The sequence below is a fragment of the Myotis lucifugus genome, unplaced genomic scaffold (assembly GCF_000147115.1).
Source record: "Myotis lucifugus unplaced genomic scaffold, Myoluc2.0 scaffold_0, whole genome shotgun sequence".
NCBI lineage: Eukaryota > Metazoa > Chordata > Mammalia > Chiroptera > Vespertilionidae > Myotis > Myotis lucifugus.
In genome coordinates, this window is record NW_005871048.1 from 24,911,621 (window position 1) to 24,928,553 (window position 16,933).

At 47.6% G+C, this 16,933-nt stretch overlaps 1 protein-coding gene across 2 annotated transcripts; it reads left to right on the forward strand.

Annotated features, from left to right (window-relative positions):
* Positions 1–6,265: 6,265 nt before the first annotated feature.
* On the forward strand, positions 6,266–15,953 carry GLRX (glutaredoxin). Of its 2 annotated transcripts, none has more exons than XM_014468237.2 (3): positions 6,266–6,589; positions 12,774–12,896; positions 14,769–15,953. In XM_014468237.2, exons 1-2 carry the CDS (start codon positions 6,368–6,370, stop codon positions 12,888–12,890), a joined length of 339 nt encoding a protein of 112 aa, XP_014323723.1. In that variant the 5' UTR covers positions 6,266–6,367; the 3' UTR covers positions 12,891–12,896; positions 14,769–15,953. The 2 variants fall into 2 exon arrangements, with proteins under 2 accessions (XP_014323723.1, XP_006081264.1); XM_006081202.3 differs by having other exon boundaries at positions 6,267–6,589; positions 14,764–15,953.
* Positions 15,954–16,933: the final 980 nt, after the last annotated feature.

Below are 16,933 nucleotides of genomic sequence, written 5' to 3' on the forward strand. Positions count from 1 at the left end.
CCTCCTCCTCCTCCTACTCGTTCTTCTACATCATAGTCTTCTTCTTCTTCTTCTTCTTCTTCTTCTTCGTTCTTCTTCTTCCCTAGACTCAGCACATTCTTCTCTCTCTGGTTATCATTAACAACTACATCCTCTTTCATCCTTTGGATATCCAAAATTTATTAACCAGAAGCCCATTGAAGGAGATTTTTGTTACAAGTACACTTCGCATCTATAACTGAACCTCATATTCTGGAGGAATCATGGAACCTGAGAGCTTTTATGCAGGTAAAGGATGCTGGACACAAAGAAATGGAGGGAAAATTCACAGGCTAAGAGTGTGGTGTCTCCTCTTGATTCATCACTTAACCCTGCTGGTGATGGTGTTCAGTTGTTACTGTCAGCTCAGATCTTTATTTCCCAGTTTTAGCTTCTTCCCGTTTTACCTCCAGCACTTTGGACAAGTCATTCCAAATGCCAGCTGCATACACACGTGCCCAGTGGCTGTCTCTGGGTGGAACAAGCTGTTCTTTTCCATTAAAGCTGTTCTGTCCCTGAGTGAATCACTTCCTTCGAGCATCTCAGCTCACGTGTGAGGAATTTTTTTCACAACCAGCTGGGCGTACATGTGGTTCCCACTTCTGCATGAGGCACGCTGCACGCCTGACGATCCAGAAGCCTGAGTGTCACGTTCTGACTCGCGGGAACTCATTGGCCCGGGTGGGTGGCTCCTTGCTTAGTTGCAGGGTCATTTTAGCTGAAGTTGTGTTTCCCAAGAAAGGCCTGAGGCGGCTTTATGTTTTTTAGCCATTGGTGCTTTCTTCAGCGCCCTGACCCTGCTGCTCATGTGTAGTCTTGCAGCCAAGCAGCCACCAAGGGCTTGGCTTGCTTAAGAGCCTGCATTGCTGTTCGTCGAGCGTAACTGCTTTCATTATTGTTTTTTAATACCAACCACTGAGCCAGTTTTTCACCTTAATTTTTTTTAAATATATTTTATTGATTTTTCACAGAGCAGAAGGAGAGGGATAGAGAGTTAGAAACATCAATGAGAGAGGAACATCGATCAGCTGCCTCCTGCACACCTCCTACTGGGGATGTGTCCGCAACCAAGGTACATGCCCTTGGCCGGAATCGAACCTGGGACCTTTCATTCCGCAGGCCGACGCTCTATCCACTGAGCCAAACCGGTTAGGGCATTAATTTTGACATGAACCTCTCCCCCTTCTCTTTCATCTTCTGCTGCTTCACCTGCCTCCGCTCCAGCTTGGCGCCCACGTGTGGCTGTTACAGCCACGAGTCAGAGTCTAGAGTCCCTGTCTCCTGGCTTGTCCTCCTCAGCCCCAGAAGCCCCTCCCCACGTGTCCCCGCCACCGGACCCTCCCTATGAAGATGTTCTCCTCCTTCTCGCCAAGGTCGACACCGTGCCTGACCCGCTCTCTGTCCCCCACCCTCGGCTCCCTGTGACCTCGCTCCATCAGGCTTCCTCTCTCCCACTCGTGTTTTCCTCCTTCACGTGGTTGCTACCCTTGCAAATAAAAAGTGCTCACGCTCCCTCACGCCACAGACTCTTTCTCAGCCGACCGCAGCCCCTTCTCCTGCCGAAGTTCTTTAGAGGCTGCTCTGCACTGGTTTCCTCCACCTCCTTGCGGCCCAATCCCGGCTTCAAATAAGTAAACAATTACATGTAAAACTCATACACGTACATGATAAAAATGCACTAAAGAACGTACAACATGGGAAACTGAAACCTCTTCCTGGGAAGGAGAGATGAGTAAGTAGAGCACAGAGGATTCTGAGGGCAGCTGCTGTGTAGTGTGGTACATGCCTTCACACATTTGTTCAAACCCATAGCATGGTCTCCATCGAGAGAGAACCCTAAAGTAAACTGTGGACATTGGGTGATGGTGTGTCAATGTAGGTTCACCAATTATAACAAGTGTGCTGTCTGGTCTTGCTGGTCCAGAGAACCCAGGGATCAAGCACCCATCCATATGCTTCGGGGAGGGAGACTCCGGCCTCGGGGTGAGCATGTGAACCAGGTACAGCCCAGGAATATCAGGGGAGTCTGCCAGGAAAAAGCATGGAGGAGGAACGCCCTGCTTGTGCCCGCCTCTGCCCACTTACCACCTTACAATACAGTGTGTGAGGACGGATGCTCAGAGCGGTTGCGGCCAGCCTGCAACCCCGAGGGGAGACCAGGAGAATCTCAGAGACACTCGCCCCGAGCCCTGGGCCACTGAGCCTCTCCCCACCTCCAGCCTCCCGACAGCCAGGAAAAGCCAACCCCTCTAATCACAACCAGTTCCTTTCTGCCTAAGATATTTGAATCAATAAGTACGGTTAGAGGCTGGAGCGACAGAAACGGGTTTTATATGATGCTTGTTCACACGATGCTCTGACATGTAGGTCCAAGTGCTTTCCCTCGAAACACCCCAGGACCCCACTGGGGAAATCCAATTGCAGCCTCAGGGGAATCCTTCACCCTCCATCTCCCCCAACCATGCCCATCCCAAAGGTGACTGTCTGATGCCCTGTGAGATGTCCTACCGAGGGGTGGGAGAGAGAACATATGCCACTTTCTTTGTGATGCCCCCAATAAAGAGGTTCCTAACAAATTCAAACTAAATAAAGGGCTTAGTTTGGTTTGCCTGATGTGATTAGGTGAAGGAGAGAAGAGGAATAGGGGTTATTCCCTCCCATGAGCCAAGAGCAAGAATAAGATCTGCGTGTGGTGGGACACCTAGAGCTCAAGGACACAGTCTCCAACTTAAGTGACAGCAAGAAACCTCAGAGGGACCTGGGGACTTCAGGTCACCAGCATTAGTGGGTGACACACCACATCAAAACTGAGTCAGGACCTTAGGAAAGGAGGCAACAAGAAAGCCATTCCAGGTATATGGGGGGCTCACTGGAAAGCAGCCTCCACCCCTGACCTTGGTTGAATTTCGGGTCCTTCAAGTCAGGGACCCTCTCTCCTCATTCCTCTGGTCAGTTTGGGACCTAAAGTATCTACCATTCCAAGATGCCGTGAGCCGGAGAGGATGTGTAAGGCTCCTGGCCCTGACCCGGCACTCCGTGGGTGCAGAGTAAATGGTAGCTGTCAGTGCCAATGCGTTCAGCATGGAGCTCTCCCACCAAGAGGTGGGGGGTGAGGAAACAGTCTGACCAGAGTTACTACACCTGGGGTCACAGTCAGAAGTCCTCTGTGGTCGAAGCCAGAGTTAGAATCTACAGGTAGGGTTGGGGTGGGCCTCCTGGTCAAATCTGGAGAGGTCCAGAGAGAGAGCCTCAAACAAGACCAGACTGAAAATAGACACAGCCACCAGGCAGCATCTTCCTGCGTCTGAAGGCTGCTGGCAACGCGGCTCATTCACTTATAGAAGCCTGCCTAAAGGGAAGAAATGGCCGCGATCATGCTAGAAAATCCTTAATTCATCTAACGTTAACTAGACTACAATTTCCTAACAACTGGACTGCGTGTGATTGATTGATCTTTGTGTCTGGCCCAGAATCTGGCCCAGAATGGTGGGTTAGTAAGTGTCTGTGTGGTGGATGCATGGGTGGATGGATAAGGGCCAGTGTGTATCTGGCCTCTGATAATACCGGAATGAAAGCCCTTTCCCTGCCCTCAAGGAGCTCTGTGCAAGAAAAGGAATAAGAAATGAGTCGGGCTCAGCATGCTGTGTGAGCTCAGCTGAGGGGCACCCCATCCAACGAGGAAAAGACATATGTATTCAGGGGTCCTTCCTAGAGGAGTCTGGATCCTGATGCACCAGCTGGTCTTTGATGGGCCAAAGTCATCAACCCTTGCTATGCCAATGCAGCAGGGCAGTCTACACTCTGAATTCTCCACTCAGCGGAAGCCACAGCATTTTCTGAGAAACGGAGCAGACACCCCATCTCTGCCGTCTGTTTGTGTTCCATGTCTCACATAGTCCCTCATGAAAAGTCCTTCTGCAGCGGTGTCCTGTGGCCCTCCACACCCAGCCTCTGTCCCAGGTACCCAAACCCTCAGGAGACCCTGTGCAAACACTCTTTGGAGGTTCACTCCGCCAGTTTACCAAAAACTCCACACCTACACTTCTGAGCTCATCTGAGTCAGCATACTTGACTACAAGGTGATTTAGCATGATGGACGCTGGCCACAGGGATCCCAGCAGGAAGCATGAAAAGAATGACAGATTGCACTGAGGTGAGGAGCGAGTGGGAAGCGAGGAAAGGCCAGAGAGCAAACACAATAGCCAACTTCATGAAACGTGTCTGTTAAGAAAAAAGAATGGAGGCAGGAAAGCAGGGCCCAACGAGCTAGAAGGTGGTGTTTGTGGTTTTTAACAAGGGAGAGACTTGAGCAGTCACATGCTGCGGAAAAAGATTCAACAGAGCGGGAGAAGTGAACCCAGACACTGAGGAGAGCAAGGCTCGGAGGGGCAGCCAGATACAAGGTGTGCTGATGACCGTGGCCGAGCGAGCAGGAGGAGGCAGCTCCGAGGGTCCTGAAGAGACCCTGGCCTCAGGGAGGGATTGGCCACAGGAGTCCAAGCTAAAGGGAGAAAAAGAAGAGGGACGACCCAGACTCTCCCAAGAGTTTATTCAGGAGGGAGATGAAGCTAAGGGCTGAGAAGTCCCAAGCCCTGACCAACAAGTGCCCTGGGCCTGCTGGCCCCACACGTTCGTTTTGTTGGCAGAGATCTCACTTCTTAGCGCCCTCTCTGTGATTTGGAACCAGCGTCTCCCATTTTTCCAGTTAATTTCAGTGATAATTAGAGCAGCTTGCAGGAGTCACTTTTCTTCCCTTGAGAAATCACACTAGGCTTGGGAGTCCACAGACAGGGCAGTCCGTGGAGAAGTCAGGTTGACCCGCCACACCTCTCTGAAGATACTCTAGTTTCCAGTGTGAAACTGTTACTGGATGGGGATGGGCCAGCCGGCAGGAGAGATTCCACAACACGAGTCCAGGTGGATTTAAGAGTGTATTTCTTAAAGCTGGGGACAGTGAGAATTTAGGAGAAAGAAAATAGAAGTTCACACCTGAGCTAAGGCCTGGCCCTGCTCCAGAGAGACCCCCAGCTGACATCCTTTGTCTTGAGGGCGTTTCTCTCTCTTTTGCAGGTGGGAAGGTTTCAGCAGCATATTCATCAGCTTTCTAGGCATGGTTTTTAATATGTTAATGTACCAAAATGAGTGTGTAGAGGGACTAGGGTCATTTTCTGGTCAGCTTTGCCTTATCTTGGATTTGTTTTAGTCTGATTGTTTTTGTTGTTGTTGTTTATTCTAATGACACTAATGGGGTCTCTGTTATCTACCTCCCGGACCAGCTGTGACTTAAGCTATTTACTCTCTGGTTAGGGAGGAGAGGTGTAAATTATTTGCTCCCAGCTCCTTGGTTAGGGAAAGTAAGAAGATAAGATCTATGATTTACTAGCTCAGCTGTAAATTGCTTAGCTTGTTTGTCTCTAACCATATGTCTCAGTTTCCCTTTTCCCACTTGTAAAAAAAAAAAAATTCTAACATCTAACTATTCTGCCTCAAAACTTCCTGTGGAAAGGATGACTCACTTTGAAAGGAGATGGCTATTCTTCGGTTTGCTTATGTAACTTACTGAACAGAGAAGGGGTCAGAACTGACCTGGGCCAGCAGCCTTTGGCCCGCCTACCGGGGAGCATGGGCAGGCACCCCAGGGCAGAGCATTACCCTGCCCAATGTGGACGACAGCTACCGGCACAGCTGCTGCCACAAAGGAATGAATACAAGCTGTTTCGTCAGACCTGACTTCTCAGAGAACTACAAGACCAGACTCTATTAGGAAATCTCCAGATTTTTTAAAGGTTGTAAAATCATTCCATCGAAACACTCACCACAACAAAACACCCTGTGCAGGCTAAGAAAACAGCCCTGGGAGCAACCTCAAGACCAGTCACAATTTTAGTTTCACTTCCTGTAAGGAGATTTCAACCCGTCCTATTTCTTGAATAATTCTGTTTGCTCACTCGTTTTTAAAACCATCTGTCCCGCAGGGCAAACAAAGATTTTACAGGAGGAGGGCACTGCCAGGTCACTGGGGGCTCAGACGCCTCCCTGGGGCTGGTCTGTGCTGTGGGAGTGTTCTGACCCTGCTTCCTGCCAAAGAGCAGGGGCCACGAAAGCTCTGAGACAATGACACCCCGAGCCCAGCCACTGATGAAACGCAAGTATGCATTCCTTGGATTCCCTGGGCGGTGAATCACCTCAGGGTGTAATGACTGTGGGGCTGTCCCTTTAAAAATCAAGCAGGCTAGGCTCATTGGGCAAACTCCTCCTCCGGGGAGGTTCCTTTAAATGCGGGCCAGCTAGCTGACCGGGCCTCCGTTCTTACTCCGAGTGGTACCTGCCCAGGAGGCTCCCCGCCAGGATGCAGCCCACCTGCACGGCCGAGGAGTTTGTGGACAGCCACCTCAAGCCTGGGAGGATGGTGCTGTTCATGAAGCCCACCTGCCCCTTCTGCAGGCGGGCCGAGGAGCTCCTCTGCCAGTACCCCTTCAAAAGAGAGTCGTTGGTAATTGTGGATATCACCGTCACCAGGAACACAGAGAAGATTCAAGATTATTTCCAACAGCTCACAGGAGCCAGAACGGTGAGTCTGGGGTGTTGTTCTAAAAGGTCGGGTGTGTGTGTGTGGCAGGAGAATACCCAATTCTTTTCTTGTTAGGGCCCTGAAAGGGTATGCCTGTGCTTTTCTCCAGGACACCGCTAGGGCTCGTCAGTCGCTTGAGGCTCCGGGAGGGGCACGGGGTGGGGGGGGGGGGGGCAGAGAAGAAGACACTGCTCCCTTGAATGGGCAGCGGGACTGCAGCCAAGGGCCCAGTGTGCTGGGTGTTGGGTCCCTGGGTCCAGCAGCTGTGAGGAGGGAGCCGGAGTCTTTGTTTCAAACATGCTGCTAAGAGTTTCCAGCTTGCAGGGCTGGGGTGGGCGGTGGGGTGAAGGGGCCAAGTGTGATCTGTACATTTCTGTTGTCCACATGAAGATCTTGTGCGCTCTGCTGTTTTCACGTGGCCAAGTGGGATTTGCTGCCCTTCGGTCTTTTCTCTAGGCTCTCTTTAACATTAACCTAACGTGCTCATTCTCCCTCATCTAACTCCACCCACTGGAAAAAATCTAATTCATAAAAATGGCTTATTATTTGCCCCTTGTTCTACATTATGGGGTGTTTTTAGGCCTCTCAGAGGAGGAAGTTCAGAGACCAGAGTTCCGGCCGGGCTCTCGCTGTGTGATCCTGGGCAGGTCACCACCTCTGTGGTCAAGGACTTCCTCACTGCAAGGCTAGAGCAGCCAACTTCTGCATTTCCTTTGCTATGAGTGGACTGAGGGACCCTCTAAGACAGCGGTTCTCAACCTGTGGGTTGCGACCCCTTTGGCGGTCAAACGACCCTTTCACTTGGGTCGCCTAAGACCATCCTGCATATCGGATACTTACATTACGATTCTAACAGTAGCAACATCACAGTTATGAAGTAGCAACGAAAATAATTTTATGGTTGGGTCACAACATGAGAAACTGTATTTAAAGGGCCAGAAGGTTGAGAACCACTGCAAGAATTGCTGTCCTCTATCTGAAAAGGCTTCTTGTGGGGTGCCCACCCAACCAGGCTGCCTGTCTCAGTCCTGGTGCTGGCTGGGGTGAATGGTGTCCCACCAGCTCACCCAATTCCCTTTCCAGATACACATTCTAGGGCTCAGGGTTGCAGAAGCACATATCCTAGTTCCATGTGAGTTTGGCTTACCGGGTTTTCTCTGGGCTCTCGGTGAAAATACGGAGGCTTTCTCCCTGTCTCTCCAGTGAGAAACCAGCGCTCTGGTGCAGAGGGAGGCGACCTGGTTCCCCCTTGCTTCCAGGGCCCCAGCTGTGGGCTGAAGACTCCCGTCTCTGGGAGGTCCTGGGGCAGAGAGACTTGCTGCTTGGCTGTCCCCCCCCCCCCCCCCCCAGCTGTCTAGGCGGCTGGGAGAGGAAAGAGTCAGGCAAATACTGCCAAGGCCCTCTCTGTGCTGGGTGCTCTTGGCCAGTGGTTCCCAAATGTTGCTACACATTAGAATCACCTGAGGAGCTTTAATAAAAAATAAAATCCCCATGCCCACGTCGTATCCCAAACCAATGAAATCACCGTGTCAGGGCTCAGTAGTTTTAAAGGTCCCTAGGTCAAAGGGTACAAACTTTTAGTTGTGAGTAAGTTCTAGGAATCTAATGTTCAGCAGGGTGACAAGTTAATAATACTGTATGTATGCTTGAAATTTGCAAAGAGAAGAGATCTTGTTCTCACCGCACACACAAAAATGATAACCGTGTGAGGTGATGGGTGTGTTAATTGTGGTAATCATTGTAGTGTCGACATAAGCAAACCATGATATTTCATACCTTAGTATATACAATTTGTCAATTGCACTTCATGAAAGCTGGGGGAAAGTTTTATTTTCTATCCAAAGAAAAGATCCCCAGGTAATTCCAATTTGCAACAAGTTTTGGGAGCTACGGCTTTCAGCTGGGCAGCATCTGTTCTTTACAGTAGAGACAAACCTCTTCATGCATGCACCAACACTTTTTTCATTTCTCTGTAATGCAATGATTTTTCTCCTAGTGGTCTTTTACATTTGTCTTTCAATTAAAACAGTTTTTCACTGCTTCCTCCAAGGGGAAGAGCACATCCCTTAGAGCTGGGTGCTTTCTGATCCCCCACAGCGATGGGTCTGTGCTGGGAGAGATTGAAATCTTGGGAGCAGTTGCTATCTGACCCTGTACTGGCCCCAGGTGCTGTGCATTCAGGAAGAGCCCAGCAGGACTTGATTGAGTCCAGAAGTGTATGCCTTCAACCAGGCCTGCACCTGGAGAAACCCATTTTGGTTTTGCTACAGCCCCCCTCTCCTGGATCAGTGCCGTCATTTAGTCCAGTGGTTCTCAACCTTGGCTGCACATTAGAATCACCTGGGAATCTTTATAAAATCCTGATTTCTGGGCCTCATCCTCCGGAAATTCTGTTTCTTTGTTATGGGGTGAGGCCAAATTAGTAACAAAGAAACAGAATTTCCGGAGGATGAGGCCCAGAAATCAGGATTTTTAAAGAGATTCCCAGGTGATTCTAATGTGCAGCCAAGGTTGAGAACCACTGATTTAGTCCTTCTCTGAAACTCTTCTTCACATAGATTCAAGTTTCTGACCTCTATCATTTCCCTTCTCTCTGAAGAACTTCTTTAAACATGTCTTGCAAGGCAGGTCTACTGTCAAAAAATTCCCTCAATTTTCATTTGTGTGAGAGAGTCTTTATTTCTCCTTCACTTTTGAAGGATAATTTTGCTGGACACAACAAATATTTTAAAGCACCCATTACATACGAGGCACTTTTCTGGCCATTGGAAACACCTCCATGCGCAGAAGAAACAAAAACTTCGCCCGTGTGGAACTTACACTCTAGTAAATACAATAAATAAAATAGTACGTTGGAAGGTGATAGGTGGTAAGTGGTAAGGAGGCCGGGAGCAGTAAGGTAAAGTTTTAAATGGAGCCGTCGGGCCCTCACTGTTTTGACTAGATCTCTGAAGAAGGTGAGGGGGCAAGGCTCACAGAAATTTAGGAGTAAGAGTGATTCAGGCGGGGGGAATAGCAAATGCAAAGGCCCTGCCTAGGCCAGAGGTGTGCCTGACAGGGAGGCCTGTGTGGCTGCAGCACTGGTAGCCGGCGAGGCAGGAGGAGGAGCCGAGGTCTGAGAGGTAGTCATGACCCGGACTGGTGGTGTGAGATGAGCAGAGGGGTGCCGGGATCTGCCTTAGTTTTGGAAGAGCCACTCTGGTGGCCGTGAGGAAGAGACTGGAGGAGGGCCAGCCTGGGAGTTGAAATGCAGACATCTGGAGGCTACAGCTTTAATTCAGATGAGACATGACGGTGGCTTGTACCAAGGACAGCCTAGGTGAGTGACTTTGGCTGCATCCGAGTAACCTTACGGCACAGACAATACCTCCTAGCTGAGGCTGGGGGCTGGAGACACTTACTCCTCGTACCAAGCTTGCTTATGGTAGGAGTTGTCTTTCTCCTTCTTGACAGTAACAGACTCAAGTTCCCCAGAAACGGGAATGGGGCCAGGACGGGCAGGCACTGAGGGGGCCTCTTCCTTCCTCAGCTGAATCAAGTTTCCTGTTTTGCCACCACAGACACACACACATACACACGGGTGCAGCTTGTAATTCAGCTTTTTTGGAGGTGCTGGTACTGGTGCTTTAAGGTGGTTTTGGGGCTGCGGACACTAGAGGGTGGGTGTAGGAGCAAGGGGGCCTTTTGGCTCTCAGGCCCACCAGCTCCCTTGCCAGAGGGTGGACACAGAGCTCCACCCTGGAGACAGCTGATTGGGTTTCAGGCCTGTCTTGGACATCTGGAGGCTGCTGGAGGCCTGGGCGTTCTGAAGTCTCAGTTACCCTGGGAGGAAGGAACAGATGCTCAGTGTCAACCAGTCGTTGCAAACACGATCCCTGCAGCAGCAGCATCACCTGGGAACTTATCAAAAAGCAAATTTCTGGGCCCCAACTCAGATCTCCTGTATCAGAAATTGGGGGTAGGGGGGGGCGTGTGTAGAGATCTGTGTTTCCACAGGCCTGTTGGCAGGTGGGTTGCACATTCCACTGTCTGAAAAGAGGACTCCTGGTTTCTCAGGACTCCTACTGACTTACCTCACACCCTTCTGGCCCACACCCCACTCAAAGGTGGAGCGGTGGCAAGCTGCAGGAGTGGTGACAACTGCTCACTTCTTTTTGCAAAGACAGAAAAACTCTAGAATGCCTACATCTCTTCCTTATACAATATAAAATAATCTAATATAAAAATCAGGCGATCTGTATTTCATTAGGCCCTGCCTCCATGGGAGTTCTGCAATATATTAGAACTACATTAGGATCCTGCTCTATTTACTGTTACAACTGACCACAGCCGAGTTTTCCTGGGGAGACAGAAGCCAAAAGGCCCCAACAATTTGTGAGGGAAGCTTTATTTTCTCTGAAATAATGGCAGGACCTAGGGGAGCACTTAGGCTTCTGACCTCAACTCTCTGCGGCTATTCTTCTCTCAGCCTCAGAAAAGCAATGCTGCCTGGATGACACTGTCCACCTGCAAAGCCCCACCCAGGCTGTGCTGCAGGTGGAGCAGGCAGCACCCTCGGAGGCTTAAGAAGACAGCACCGGGCTTTCTCTCGGGAATGCAGCCCGGAGTGCTCTTGCCCACTCTTGGGGCACAGGAAATATCTGGACTTCTTAAAAAACATTTGGCCTTAATTTTTAAAGCCCACTTCCACCCAGACTCCCCGCCCCCTTTATGATTTCCTCAAAAAAATTTTTTTACTGTAATTTTATTGATTTCAGAGAGGGAGAAGGGGAGAGAGCTGGAAACATCAATGAGAGATAATCATTGATTGGCTGCCTCCTGCACGCCCAGGTATCGAACTGTGACCTCCTGGTTCATAGGTCGACACTCAACTATTGAACCACATTGGCTGGGCCAGATCCCTTCTTAATCAACATCATGTAAGGACTTACCTAAAGTAGCCCCTTTTCTCATCTCTCTCACTTTTTAGAAAGTTCACTTGAATTACTATGGCTTCCGAGGAAAGCCGAAAGCTTTGAAAATATTCTTACCGCCTCTTGTCTGTCACCTCTCCTGGCGTGTTCCTGGTGCTCAGGAAGAGAGCCACCACACAGGTGGCCGATACAGTGCTCACTGCTTCACGGCCAGGCAGCCTTTCTGTAGCGGTGCCCTTGGCCTGGAAGTTGTCCAGGCCACAGTGAGAGGACTTCTTCCCCCTTCAGGGTCCCCAAAGCCCTCTGGAATTCTGGAGCGTGCCTGCTCCTAGCAGCAGGGAGGGAGCCTGCGTGTGACTGGAGATGAAGGAACTCATCAGGTGTAATGGCTGCATCAGTGTGGCTTGCCTTGGGTGACTCACCGTTGCAGGTGTGAAACTAAAGCAGAGGAACGGCCTTGGCTCCCAGGACAGCAGCACTTACACATCCTAGGATGGGCCAGGAATTGAAGGAGACTTGACACCACCATGCCTTCCCCGGCTGAGGACAGAGCTCACAAAGGAGAGAGCTGACTAATAAATGGCGGATCTAAAAATCAGGCGCAAAGACCTAATGCAAATACGTTGCCAGCTGTATTTAGAAACAAACTCCTTCCTGCTTGCCATGCTCACAGTAAGGGCTCAGAAGTGGTCCCAGCTGCACAGACACCAGAATTCAGTCAGGGTGGTGATCTAGCTGTAGCCAATCAAAATTCCCTCCCAGAAATGTGTTTCTGTCGAGTAAAAATTTTATTTCATTTTTTAAAAAATATATTTTTATTGCTTTAAGAGAGGGAGGGAAAGGGAGAGATAGAAACATCAATGATGAGGGAGAATCATTGATCTGCTGCCTCCTGCATGCCCCACACTGGGGATCGAGCCCGAAACCAGGACATATGCCCTGATCTGGAATCAAACCATGACCTCCTGGTTCATAGGTTAACACTCAACCACTGAGCCAGGCCAGCTGGGTTGTAGAGTGAAAAGTTTAAATCACTGACAAATTAGACAATCTCATGCACAGCATATTCAATCTGAAAGATATCGTGGTTTAAAAACATTCTTTAATGGATAATTTTATCCTTAGAATAAAATTTTGTCCTGTAAGAATACACTTGAGATTGTAAAGTGATTTGAAAAGCTGGGATTGTGGGAAATATTTAGAGGGAGGGTAACATGTCATTCTTGCTAAGCTAATAATTAAGTTCCTTAAATGTCCTTTGCTTTTTTTAGGTACCTCGAATCTTTATCGGTAAAGAGTGTATAGGTGGATGCAGTGAACTACAAGAGATGGACAGAAGTGGGGAACTGATGGTGCGGCTAATAGAAATGGGAGCTCTAACGCCATAATTACAGGTGAGTCCCAGGTAGGATGCTGGACCGGGAACGCTAAGAGATGGTGGAATTCTACTGCCATGTTTTATCATAATCTGGGAAGGCTAGGGAAAGGATGGTTTGGAGTGATCTGAGGAACTGTAATGTCATTTATTAACTTCCCTTTTTACAAAGGGATTGTGCCAATGGGAGACATCCTTTCACTCAACCTTCATTTCACAAATATTTTTTGAGCATTTACTATGTGTGAGACACTATACAACGCAGTGGGAATATAGTGATGAACAAAAAGATAACATGAACCTTATATTCTAGAGAGGTGGACAGATTAAAAATAAGTAAATAATTCCTGAAACAAATGAATAGACTACTGCAGGGGTGGGCAAACTTTTTGACTCGAGGGCCACAATGGGTTCTTAAACTGGACCGGAGGGCCGGAACAAAAGCATGGATGGAGTGTTTGTGTAAACTGATATAAATTCAAAGTAAACATCATTACATAAAAGGGTACGGTCTTTTTTTTTTTTAGTTTTATTCATTTCAAACGGGCCGGATCCGGCCCGCGGGCCGTAGTTTGCCCACAGCTGGACTACTGTGATAGAACATGGCAGGGGTGGGGAAGCTAATTTAGCTAATAAGGTGAGGGAAGGTCTTTCTGAGAAGGGCTGGTTGGGTTGAGCTCTTGTGACCGTCATGTAAAGATGAAGCAGGAGAGCTTTTCGACAGAGGAAACAGCAAGAGCCAAGGCCCTGAGGTGATCAGTATAGAAAATTCAAGAATGAGAAAGCAAGGAAGAGCAGACTGAGTACAGTGCAGTGAGAAGGGAGAGCAGTAACAAATGTGGGCAGGGGCCAGAGCTCACAGGCCGTGGTAAGCAGTTCAGATGATAATAACTGCAATGTGAAATGAAGGTAATGTTTGCTTCACCTGTGTTCACACTGCAACTCAATTTCAATTAAAGGGCTTCCCAAACACCAAAATGAAGTTTTCTAAAATGGTAGCCTAAAGCAGCGGTCGCCAACTGGTGGTCCGCAGACTACTGGTGGTTCGTGAGGTCTGAAAGGTTGGCCACCACTGGCCTAAAGGATATTCTTGGCTGAACAGAAAACCATAGGGCAGCGAACCCTTTAGAAAGGAACCAGGATACTTCTGGGGTCTGATGGGCCCCCTTCCTCCCCAGCTCTTCTTAGTGCTAGCTAGCCTCCAACTAGTCCAGTTCACAGACTCAGACACAGACCTGGGGGTTTTTAGTCAAAGGAGACATTTATGGTTCTTAAGCCAAAATGTTCTTTGAGGGGTATTTATTGCCCAATAATTAATAACTTAGCCTTGAGCAATGAGTATATATACTTTGTGGTGGTTACTCAGAATAGCAACTATAACAAAAAGAGTTCTGAAAAAATACAAATGAATCCTTTGAAATAAAAATCACTATTATAAACTTTCTAGACAATTCTTTGACATCATCACAGCAGGTGAATACTATGTCTGTTAGCTTTTCAGCCAAACCCCATATACTAAAGCTCTCAAAACTCAATTAATTGGGGTGCCAAATGTTTTCTATTCTAGAACACTTTTCTTTTTTTTTTCTTTCTTTCTTTTTTTTAGCAGTGTAGGCTTAAGAATGGAAGAAAACAAATGACTTTCCTGGGAATATGGGAAATACCATTTCCCCAACTATTAGGGTCCCCATATTCACAAGGCCTCTTTATTTGCATTGCTCTTCAGCGAGATACGCTCTCAGTATTTTGCTGACAGATGCTTTCAAGGCCACCTGTAATGGATTGTGTTTGAATAACAGGAGTACGTGTTCTGGTGATGAAAGAGAACTAAGGGGAGATCACCTTTCCAAGGAAATGTAATTATTTGTATTTTTTTTTCCTGGCAGAGCAGACCCAGGCTGATGTCTCCCTTGAGAGCTGGATGGCATTGTGAATGGTGGCAGCACTTCTGGTGGATGGATCTGGGGTGACCTTTACCCAGCAACTGATTACTTAATCTTCTGAAATATCTGAACCAAAAAATGGGAGAGTTCTCAGCAAAAACAGGCTTTGCTTCTTTCAACTCTATTGAAAGTGGACCCACTTGCCACAAACCACAGGTCTGAGATGGTGGATGGACATCTCGGGTTTCTTCCGGATTGGCCCGTGGAATAGACCGTGACAAGTTATAGCTCAGGATTCCCTCATTGACCCAAAAAAGTTCTTTCTCTTTTGCACGTGGTTCTTACTATCGTTCGTGTGCCAGGACTCCTACCGCTAAGCCAGTGTTTCCCAACCAGTTTATCCCAGGCTCCCTAGGATGAACTGATAGTTAATTTTATGCTACTGCCCAAAAATTAGTTTGTGGAGTTTGAATTTATAGTTTGTATTTTGAAATCGATAGGTATTTCGAATGTGCTTTTCCAAATTCCATGTGTCTCCCCTATCCTATCTTGAAAATCACTGCTCTGAACTTGTGTTCTTAAACTTGACAACTCACAGACGTCATAGAAAACGCCCAACAATTCTGGGAAGGGTCTGAGGGCCGATGTGAGAAGTGCCACATGAAACGTTAAGCACAGTGCGTCTTTCCTTGGTCTACAGAGCTCAGAGGTACACGTGCAGATGCTGTGATCATGTGGCAACACTGTTTGGTGAGATGATCGCCCAGGTACTCCTGCACAAGTGTGTATGAATTCGTTTAGATGATGAACAAAAGTTAAATTTAAAACATTACCATAAAAATTTTGCAACCCCCCTCTCCCAAGACTGTCTATGAAAGTAGCTCTAATTGAGAAACACTGTCTTAAATGATTTTAGCACCTTTTATCTCACACTCTATGAAATCTTAAGAATCCCTTATTATGAAGTTTGTTCTAGAATTACAAGATTAACTTAACATCCTTTTGCAGTCTCTAGAGTGAAAGGTTAATATGTTTTGGTAATAAAAAAGCAGTCACAGATGACTGACTTTTTTTGTCCAATTCTATGTTCTCAAGTCCTTAAGGAATGATATTAATGTGAACACGTCAATTTGAAGCTTTATTCATGTTTGTCCCCTGCCATTATAAATAAAGGTAATGCTATTCACTGAGAACAAATGGTTGATGTGATTTTTAAAATTCATATTGAAATGACAAATAATTTGAATATGTCAACACTAGCCTACTGAATAATGTTTAGGGTTCAATAATTCTTTTTCCATTTCACATTCCATGTTTCAATTTCTCACCAAATGTCCTTGTACTTTTGGCTTCCTCTCCTTCCCTTATGGGCCCTGGCCACTCCCTTCGACAAGACTGTGGTGGGAGGTGCATACTGTGCCGGTTACTCACTGTGCAACTATGAATGCCACCCCCTGGAGGTTGTGCAGTGTGCAGCCTGCACAGCCCCTGATCCACTGCAGACCACTCACCTGCACTTGCTTTCACACCTCTGTGTTCTTGCTCATTGTGTTTCTTCTCTTCCGCTCTACTTTCAAATTCCTCCTTCAAGACCTCATTTACAGATGATCCCCCCTGTACATACCCTCTCGTCTCACTGCCTTTTTTTTTTTTTATTAAAAGCAGCTATTATTCCCTCTTCTATAATCCTAAAGCACTGTGCATTTGGGTACTTGACAACTCTCCTCAGGTTGTATTGTAGTTGATCATCTGTACTGATCTCCTGCCAGATTCAGAAATACTGTACTCAAAGACAAGAGCCTGGACTCTAACGTTGTTGCATGCCCAGTTCCAAGCACAGAAGTTCTGTGTTATCAAAGCAATAGCTGCATGTGGTTTAACGTGTCAAATGATACCAAAGTCTTTCCTCTCTACCCCTCCCAAACCCTAGTCCTTGCCACACATTTATCAGTTTCATGGGTATTTAATCCTATTTTAAAATATCATAAAATGAATTAAACATATATTAGAGTGTAAGCAGGCAGAGTCCTATTTAAATTAACACCTGGATATCTACCTTCTGAGTTAAAAAATAGAGCAACCATACAACAGTGTTTCTAAAGAACTGACAAAGTGCCTGAGAGGCCATGTGCCCCTTCCCAACGAATCCTTGCCTTCCTCCACAGAGCAGTCT

Coding starts and splice junctions, on each gene's coding strand:
- GLRX (XM_014468237.2), top strand. CDS start 6,368: ATGCAGCCCACCTGCACGGCCGAGGAGTTTGTGGACAGCCACCTCAAG. Junction 6,590..12,773: donor AGCTCACAGGAGCCAGAACG/GTGAGTCTGGGG, acceptor TGCTTTTTTTAG/GTACCTCGAATCTTTATCGG.